This window comes from Cupressus sempervirens, chromosome 6 (genome assembly GCF_028749045.1).
Source record: "Cupressus sempervirens isolate cs-2001-9-10 chromosome 6, ASM2874904v1, whole genome shotgun sequence".
Taxonomy (NCBI): Eukaryota; Viridiplantae; Streptophyta; class Pinopsida; order Cupressales; family Cupressaceae; genus Cupressus; species Cupressus sempervirens.
The window spans coordinates 403,176,681-403,187,183 of record NC_143123.1 but is presented as its reverse complement, the minus strand read 5'-3'; the positions used below and the strand labels follow the sequence as shown (position 1 = coordinate 403,187,183).

Genomic DNA, 10,503 nt, shown 5'->3' with positions numbered 1-10,503 from the left:
AGCAAATTTCACTAGTTTTAAAGTAGTTTTTTCAAAACTTTTTTGAAATGTCTCGTCTAAACAGTTTTTAAGAAAAGATTTTCATTTTAGGGCATAATAAAATTTAAACTTTAAACAATTTCAATTTGGATTAGAATTAAAAAATGAAGAATTGGAAGTATAAAATTATAATTGCTTGATATTGGAAGTATAAAATTATAATTGCTTGATAATTATAATTATAATTTAATAATCGTAGAATTTTTACTTAATTAAAAATATTATTCAAAATATGATAATTAAAAACTATGACGATATTTAAATACATTTATATTTGAAAATAGGATTCATGAATTAATGAATTAATATTCAATATTTTATATGAATATTTGTATATAAGTTATAATTTGAACTTTTTATTTTCAAATCAATATAATTTATACAATTCAAATTGCATGATGCATCATAACTTTATCTTTAACAAACTATTTTTCAATTTATTTAATATTTTTAACTAAATTACTATTAATTAAAATTATTATAACTATTAACTAGAATAGTTAACAATTATATTATATAACTAGAACTACATGGCACTAGCCTAGCCCCTGCATTCATCAGCCATGAATTATCAAAGCTTACTGGATTTCAGGACCCAAGCCATACATGATACATATTACATATTTTCATTTGAATAATCTTTGACTATAATTCATGAATCAATTATGGAACTCTAACACGAAAATTGAAACTTTTTTTTTTTTGTTTTTAACAATCTAACAATTAATTTTTTATAATAGAGTCAGAGACTAACATTTTAACTATGCATTTGAAAAAATCATCTCTATAACAATTATAGTTGAAACCAAATAATTTAATTTGTAAAAACAAAAATGAGCAACAGTTTACACATTTATAGTAACAACGAATTGAGAAGCCAAAAACTAGAGCTTTCATTTATTGTATTTGAGATTGTTTACATATTCATAGCATAGATATTCAAAATAGCTGACTAAATCAATCTCCCTTTACTATTTAATAATTTACATGCTAGGGCAAAGCTCAATCCAAAACATCAACTTTGAGTAGTTACTAGTAATTACTAGTAGTTTTTATCAAAAACAAAAAACTTAAAACATTTTTTTGTCCTGAGGGCACGGGTTGATTAAACAAAGAATAGGGATTCATGGAACAGGGAACAAGGTTTGAAGCCTTTAATCAAAAGGTCTTCAAGCCCTCACAAGAAATCTCTTGGAGATGAAAATATCGTTGAACTCGTGCAACCATGTGAAGTCAGTTGCACTGACGCCATCCAACAACCACCACTTCTACACAAAATCCCTCCCAAGTTGCACCCACTTTTGATGGCGAGTCAATTGTTGTTAATTCATGCCCAGTAGGAAGGGTTGCTTTTGTACAATGCCCCTGATGCCTCACTCCAAACACTTGTTCGCCACGTTTGCAAAAGGGATGTCAATGCCTGGTAACTACTCAGCTAATTCAAGGATTTTGACATCATTTTCTAAAAATGTTTCCTTAAAAACATTACAGAGAAGCATCAAAATGTCTAGTTGATCCCCTCCTAGGTTGAGAAGAGACGTGAGGAAGCGAGAGGTAATGTCAGTGGACACACGATACCTCCTCGTTTCTTGAGAATTCATGGCCGAGGACCATGAACAAAGCATAGCAAAAAAAGACCCAGTGGAATCTTCCTTGCAAACCATAGCAAGCACATCCTCTGGTATCATGCCCAAAAAGGGCTTTTGCAGATTCATTGTGTTCCATCTCAATCTAATTGGTGCATCCATTACTAAACTCGAAAACATATTTACACCTAAGAAATTCTGCAAACTACTAGAACCGAGAACCAGTTGAACTAGAAAACAAATCTACACCAAGGACCTAAGAAACTATGCAAACTAAAGAACTGAAAACCAAAAATAGAATTGAAAATTTGATAGTGAAAGAGGAATTGAAGACTCTTTAAATAGAAGTTGCATTAATTTTTTTGTGATCTTTCATATCTTTATTTTCATATTCTTATTAATTCGTGTGTGGGAAATGTACTCACACAAGTATCGAAGTGATTGCCAAGCTAGCTTGAAATCAAATGTACTAATTATAATTGTCAGTGTTGCATTTATGATTTTAACATTGATATGAGGTTAACAACATTCCAATTAACAATTGTCGTGCAAAACTTGTCACTTGTCTCCATTTCTAAGAATTTCATGCGGCTCCTGGTCTTTTTGAGTAACTAGCTCTGAAACGCATCTTTTATCATTGATCTCTAATTAATCCATGTTCGATAAAAGTAACGTATTAACAATACCAAAGTGACGGCAGACATGTAGGTGACATTATTAATAATAGACACTAATTAGTACACTTGGCAACTATAAAGCCTTAAAGGTTGCTAGCCACTATTGTTGGCCAATTCACTTTCAATTTAAACATATTCTTATTTTACCACCAAAGATTAGCGAAGACCATTATCATTTCTTTTCCTACAAAACAATTAATTTGCCTCTCACATTATAAACACATTTTAGGCAAGAATAAAATTCGCCACCGTTAATCTAAGTATCACCAAGGAGTTTTTTTAATTCGTCATATTCAAAATGATTTTTGTTAGGGCAAGGTAAAAATTTGCCAACACACAAATATTTTATTTCCCTACATGGAATGAAAAAATCACCCTCAACATGAAAATTTTCCCACCCATATAATGTTGGATTCGTTGGCATTTTACTCTTTTTTTTTCCTTTTCTTTTTTGTCTGAGGGAGGTTTCTTAAACTTATCCTTGGAAGTCAATGCAACAATGCATGCTTGTCCATTAGCTGTAGACTTACACAAATGACATCCTTAGTGTCATTAAGCAATACCAATTTTTTAATAATAGCCACACCAAGATCTAAAGGAAGCCAAATGGGAAGCAACATTTTGAATACTTAAATAGTTTTTCCTAAAAACTAATTAAGATTTAACTATATTATTAAATTCACAAAAGCTTTTATTGTTTAATAAAGAATGATTGATCATTATACATAAAAGAACATGTTTTTTAATAGTTCAATTGGTAATTCATTTCAGTCAATAAATTCACTATTAAAACGAAGGAACTTTTAGAATTAAAAATAATTTTATAAAAAAACATAGCTAGATGTTTTTCCAATTTACACCACTATTAACAAGTTTTATGTAAGAAGCGGTAAAGTCATCAAAGAACTTTCTTTGATCATTAGCATATATAGTTATCCACCTGCAAAACCAATGCTTCATATGATAAATAAATAATGAAATGTTCAAAAAATATTTTTTTGAATAATTGTAAAACTACTCTTAAATTGTATGATTAAATGATAAATCCACCAAAATATTGAAAGAAACAATAGTACCTAACACACTCTTCATCCTCCATAAGTGCATGATCAGATGGAAGCCCTATCATCTTTCCCATCTCATTCCCATTACCTTTAAAAAAAAGCCATAATGAATTTTTTGGTCTCCCTAGTCAAAATTGTACATTTTTATTCTTCAAATAATAAAACTAAAAGAGGATAAAAAATTATTCGAACACAGAAGAGATATAAAGCAAGCAACTCTCCAATAAATAAGGCACTTAACATAACTCTATCACTAGTCATATGAAAAAAAAAAATTGGGCCAAGAAAATTTCTTCCTAACCTATTTCCACCAAGGCACCACAATACCTCCAAAAAAATGTCTATTAAGTGCAAGTACGTACAAATATAGAGTGTTTACCAAACAAATCATTGCACCAAACTAGGACATCCATGACTGCATTCCCAAGAAGTCAATTGTTGAACCAACTCACTCTAATTCCCCACCAAACCAGCTAACACCAATAAGAAGAAACCTTCCATCTACAGCCAACAACTAGGCCTAATTTTTTAACAATCTTACAATGCATAACCTTATCCCACCTCAATGTTAGAAAAAAAGCACAAAGGCGTTGCAAATGTAAATACATACAAATGTAAATACATAGAAAGAAAAGCATGATGCCTATCCCAAGAATTTGTCCAAAAGAGAGCCTCAGAGTCCCAAATGCAAATCCAAAAAAGGTCCCTTTTAACCAATCTGAGCGCCAATTTTTAGAGTGTACAAACCATAGGACTCATGCCTTCCAGAGGATACTTAAAAACATCCAAATCGTCCACCCTTGTAATTGACTAGTACACCAACACCAATATAATTTAGCTACAACAACCTACCCACTCAAGATAGTAGAAGGCAGGCCAAGGCCATGTTAGGCTGACAAACATACTCGCACCTAATTAGGTTCCATATAAAATACTCCAAAGAATAGTAGAACAAAGGCCATTACCCCCTTCCTAGGCCAACAAACATACTCCCATCTAATTAGGTTCCACATAGATTTCTACAAATGACCACTCCAAAGAAATTATTGTGAGAGAGCGTCAAACTCCTTGAGAAAATATGGAAGAGCTGCTTGAACCAAACAAATAAACTTGGGTAAGTTCATATAATAAAAATTATATTTCAAAATATAAACAAATATGATTTTATTTTTCAGCTAAGTCAAGTAAGGGTATAGGGTTTTTTTCCATTCAAGTAAAATATATGTCAAAATGCATATGCATAACCTATCATAGTAGTTGGCCAAAGAAACCAGACTTCTATCGATAGAACTTGATACTATAAAAGAAAATTCCTTCTTAGCAACTAAGTGAAAAGTCATATTTGTAACACAGGAATATGAGATAAGCATGTGAATATAGCATTTTAGGGAATACATGAGATACACAAGCAACAATGCATACTCAATAGTGGATAAAATTTGGCAAGGTGATCTCTTGATAGGTTCAGCTTGTCTAAAGATATTATATCTCCAAATGACATCAATTTGACAATAATTTGGGGTCTCTTGGTTCCCAGGACCATTGGATCTTGTGGTAGTAATTACAATTCTTTCATCTTCCATCCTTCATTTACTCATTCTAACTAGGTGGAGACCCCAAGAGAACATTTTTAACAGCTAGTCCACAAATCATATATTTAAGTTGAAATGAGTATAGCAAGGATTTGGAGTAAGAATGCATCTATTACACACTAAAGGTTACACCAAGATGGATAATTAAACATCATACTCGTTATTAATGTAAAAAACACCAACATGGATAATCAAACATATGCTCATTATTAAGGTAAAAAAATTAAAATTAAAAACTCCAATTTATACCTCATTTAGGTTTTCGCATACAATTGGTTAAAACAAAATTTACTAAAACATATATGTTATTCCTTCTAGTTATGGGCTATTATGCTTTTTGTGTAAAACTATCAACTACACTGCACCTTGGCAATTTCTCAGTTTCTTGCACATGTTATATATAATTTTAATATATATAAAACATTAATCACAGCAAGAAATAGTCAGAGGTATACACTACAATTTAAGTAGGATTTTAATCAGCAAGGCAATGGATATTCACTTACCTGCTTTTAACCATGGCTTTCCCAGAAGTGTATGGTAGTACGAGTTGTCAAAAGATGTAGGATTTCCAAAACCTTTACTCCCTAGAGTGTGGGCTCCAGACAACGCCACAAGATCTTGTGTCCTGTAGGGTTCCAATGTATTCAAATGAAAGAGGGGACAGTATGTATAGAATAGCCATCTAGTTTCAATTCTTCCAAAACAAAAAAAAAAAACTCAAAGAGCATCCAACGCATAACTAAAGATAAAAGTACTATATTTTATAGCAGCATGCTTATGTATCACGACTTTATTTGAAATATTGATATATCTAGCTTCCTATATATGGCTGTAAGAATCCATACAATGGTATCCATATCTATTTGTTAAATTTATTTCATTAATGAATATAAAAACAAAGAACCTCTGCTATAAAAAGATTTTATACAAAAGAAAACAGAGATAGCATGTTATTATATACAAATAAATTATTCTCTATTTCAAATGATTCATCATATTAAAATATACAAAACAATCTCATAAACATGGCATTGAAAGTAATAAGGACCACTCGACTATTCTATAATGTTAGTTTAGACAATCAAGACCCAAATGTTAGCCAAGTCTAATGTTGTTTGTCAACCCATTAATCATTAAATATGCCTAGGCTACATCATGCATATCCATTCAACATCATTTAGAATAGAATAATCCTCTCATCATGTACTAGCCAATAGTATGCTTGATACTCACCATGGTAATGGATATAGTTAAAAATGGGCTGAGCTGCTTAGACGAGTTTCAATTATGTACTAATTTGTACTTGTTTAACATGATAAATCATAAGTGGTTTCTGATGTCACTTAATCATATACCCTATAATGGTAAATCATAGTCAGTTTAAATTATTCTAACTAATTGCAGCATTTGCAAGCTATTTAAGGGTCTATTAACATGATTCACGTACATCTCTTTATTGCTTATTATTAATTTTGCAAATGAATTCTTTGTTTGACGTACCTTTCCATCGATTTGGTTGACCTTTGCTTCTTGTCCTTTTCTAATGTATTGTAAGCATGACTTGTGTTGCTTTCTACCTAATGATTAATAATGGTTTTTCGTTCATTAGCCTTTTGATGGATCTGAGACTGATCATCTGAAACAATAAGGCAGAGGATTTCCAATGGAAACAGACAGGAAAACTGATCCAGGTGGCAGTTCAACATGATGGCCTTTGCAGCCCATGCTATCCCAACCAAGATCCACTGACTATGTTTAGATGAAACTCCTTTTCAAATTTTGATTATTAAGGACTATTTGACATTTATAAGGCTAAAATTGATTGAAATATTAAAATGACATTCAGAACAGATATTTCTATAAAACAAGATGAAATGTGATCATATATTAATTCACACAATTACATAAATGTCAACTAATTTTTTTCTGGTTGCATCCATTAACACATTAGATTGCCCTTTTTGTTCTAAAACACGCTTAACATGCCATCGTACCCTTTTAAACTGTCAAACACTCCACAAATTCAAATCCATGAGAATAATAGCCCAAAGTAGGCACAAGGCTTATGAGCACAATCGCCCAGCAGGGTTTTCAACCTTGGTGGCAGCCTTACCAATGAAGTGTTTCAACTGCTGCTCTAAATGAGTCACTGCCTCATGGATAGAACACTTAAGTTCATACTCTTGGGTTCATAAAAATAAGCTCTATGAACATTCACACAAATTCCCTAGTTCTGATCTATTCACCTGAGTCCATCACCTTGGACTGCTTACATATCCCATCTGGGGAATCAAGGTCATGTAGTTCTCCCAGAGAACTGTCTGTTTTTCCTTTAATTGACACATCAATTACACACATTTAACCTTATCATTGAGATTCAATACTTAACTGACATGGAAATTTCTCAACATTCAAAATTCATATTTTCAAACTTGCAGGTATGCAGCCCTTCTTAGGTTAACAGCATTCAAACAACATGTTGACAGCTACCACCCACAAAACAGTAGTAATACAGAATCCATGCAGTCCCTACAAGACCTCAAAACATACCAAATTTATCTGTAACATGATACACTAACCATTTCAAGCATTGAATGCCACCAAGCACAATCAAACAATTTTAACCATATTTATTGCAAATCAGATCAATGCATAATTCAAACCAAACTTAATTTAAAGAGTTAGACTGCATCAGGTTGTGGTGGTGCTGTGATGGGTGTGGATGTGTCCCTGTTGGTGGACTGTGAGGGTACGCCTGGTGGTGTGGCTTGACGGGGTGGTGCTTCTTCCTCTGGCATGGGTGGGAACAATGGAATCCCCAACCTCTCCTGTGCGGAGGCTGTGAGGTTGTTCAAGTAATCATTGGTAGCTGGCATGATTTTGCCTTTTGTATTGTGGGATACTTGGGGTTTTTTAATGTATTCTCCATGTAGTAATTTCCGGATGGGTAGTGGTAGCAGTCTGTTTTGGGCAGTTGTGCTATGACCACAAGTTGGCTAAATATCTATATGTACTCTTTATTTCTATAAATACAAATACTAGAATTACTGATAATAAAATAATAATATTGCAATCATCTTTCACATGTGTGTGCTGTGTGCATATGCATGCATTTGTGTGTGTATATTTGATAAATATCAAACATTTGAATCATACACACTACATATACACGCATGTCTGCATAAAGCAATATCCTTATTATATTATATGAAGGATAAATTCTGAGCCAGCCAACCCAAAATCTTACACGAATGTGATTGATGATCCCAGAAAAATCAGAGTATACCAATTTAAGGTATATTAAGAAAGCCTAAATACCATGATACATTAATTGATTGGCCTTGTATCAGACAGAATGAGGGCTTCCAAAGTAGCAAGATTAATACATTTGTTATTAATCTCATACAGGTGAATAAACAAAACCAATATAGATAATTAATATGGTAAGGCAAGTCTAGTCACAGAATTGAGTAAACTAGATACACGTATGCATGATCAATGAAGCTTCTACTGTTGAAAAAGTGGTTTAATCTACACACTCAAAATCATGTGAAGTTAGCATTGCTTCCATGTTTGGGCATAAAATACATTATCAAGAAGAAAATAGACTAAGGAAGATTGCAATCAATCACTACCTAAAATGAAATCAGTCTCAATTCAACATCCACAGCCACACGAAACTTGTTGAAGTTCGATTTATCTATGGTACACAATTCCTGATGCTTGAGTGGCAGTTTCCCTCTAGCCTCAATAATATGAATGGGACTATGTAGGCTTCCTTTCTCAAGACATGTTTTTCTCACATCCTGTGCATATGATGTTTGGAAACAAACCTGCTCTGTAGCACAGTAAAGTAGTTTTCCCGTGTGCATATGAATTCATACTTACGAGTTACAAACTTTATCTAGCAAAGGATTAAACAGAATTTATAAATCTTGAAGCCCCTCTCTATACACCTCAATGACAAATGTGTGAAGCTTGAGAAGGATACGAGGAGGGAAGGGTCCTACAATTTGAATTGCTTGTACAATATTTGCTAGGTCGTGATCCTCATTTTTCAATTAATAATTTCTTGACAATTTTCTCTCTGACTATGCTTTCTCAAACTGAGAATATTTTCAAGGGAAGTATAACAAAAAGTAATTAATAAACAATGACTTATTCAAGTGAGTTCTGCCTACATCTTCCTTTAGATTCTGATCACATAGTCAAAACATAATTTGCAGAGTATCTTTCTCGATCTCTCAAGGTGCCTCAATACCTCTAACAGCAGTACTCTATTCAATTTGCTTGGTTCCTTTCAAATGACCTTAACAGTTTAAATGGTAAGCACCTCACTCCATATTCAATCTCCAATATGATCATTCTATAATGAGCAATCCCTTTCTCAACTGCCAAGAGGAGCATCATATCAGTACATAATAAAGGTGATCAAGTCTTGCTTGTGCCCAAATAGATACAAGATGGTTAGCCCCAAATTCAGCTTCAGCTTCGTCGGGCCATCCCTCTTTTTGTTTCATCTCTTATTCTGGTGTTTCCTCTATTCGCGCCTGCATCAATGAGCTCACAGTGACTGCTTGCGCCCGTGTTGGTGTGCTTGCAGTCGTCTCCACCCGCATGGGATTCTCCAGCACTTGCTTTTGCTTGACTGTGTGGGTCACTTTTTTGCCAGCTTCTTGGTTTTGTAGCTTCGCAGTGTTGTTGCTGAGAGTTTGTTTCTCTCATTTCTTTGGCATAAATTAATGCTGCAGATTACATTGAGAGACTCGATAATGACTTCTGTATTTTCAACAAACTTTGAACATTGAGATTAGCATGCATCTTTAGCTTGTTGGTTCTGAAGCTTTGCAGTTGGTGTCACTAAGAGTTTGTTTGTGCATATACTGCAAGCTTGTGGTTCCTGCTACTACACAATTAGGGAAGTTTGTTTCTCTGTTACTTCACAGTAGATTTACTGCATATACTGCGAGTTTTTGGTTCCTGCTATTACATAGCTGCAGACAGTTTTTCCCTCTGTTACTTCAAGTTGGATTTACTGCATATAGGTGGGGTTTCTACTGATGAGTTTTGGTCACAAGATTGGAGTGATGAATCAATTTCAAGAGTTAGTATAGCTGCTCAGTCTTTGATCAGATCATACATGATTCCAAATTCAACTTACATATGATGGGGTGGACTCTATGCATTTCAATAGATCTTGGTTGAGATGGTTTAATTATAGAGAATAAATTTTCAGCCCTTCCTTACTCATGACACCTATGTATGTAGGGGCATTTCAAATTGATGATTATAATATTAGCCTTTGTGCACCCTTGGTGTTGATTTCAGCTTTTGAGTAGTTTGATTCATTCATCAGCAGTTTAGGGTGGGCAATATAATTTATTGTATGCCTGTGATGGGTGGTATGCATCTCCATGGGAGATCATTCACAGATGGAGATTTGTCCAGTGTTGATAGCTCCTTGATGATACCGTGGGATCCTGGTATTGGCATGGTTGATGCATTATTTCAGTGGGGTATCAATGAGTGGCTTCACAATTCT

At 33.5% G+C, this 10,503-nt stretch overlaps 1 protein-coding gene across 2 annotated transcripts in view; it reads right to left on the bottom strand.

Moving 5' to 3' along the window:
• Window positions 1–3,103: 3,103 nt before the first annotated feature.
• APX6 (ascorbate peroxidase 6) overlaps window positions 3,104–10,503 on the bottom strand; it is a 111,171-nt gene continuing 103,771 nt past the window's right edge. Inside the window, exons 9-11 of one of the 2 annotated variants that reach the window (XM_089788300.1) lie at window positions 5,465–5,586; window positions 3,379–3,454; window positions 3,104–3,242 (exon numbers count right to left, since the gene is read on the bottom strand). In XM_089788300.1, the coding sequence (XP_089644426.1) occupies window positions 3,140–3,242; window positions 3,379–3,454; window positions 5,465–5,586 (301 nt within the window). In that variant the 3' untranslated portion in view covers window positions 3,104–3,139. Of the gene's footprint in view, window positions 3,243–3,378; window positions 3,455–3,690; window positions 4,454–5,464; window positions 5,587–10,503 lie in introns of those variants that run through there. The other variant, XM_089788301.1, reaches the window with a different exon arrangement.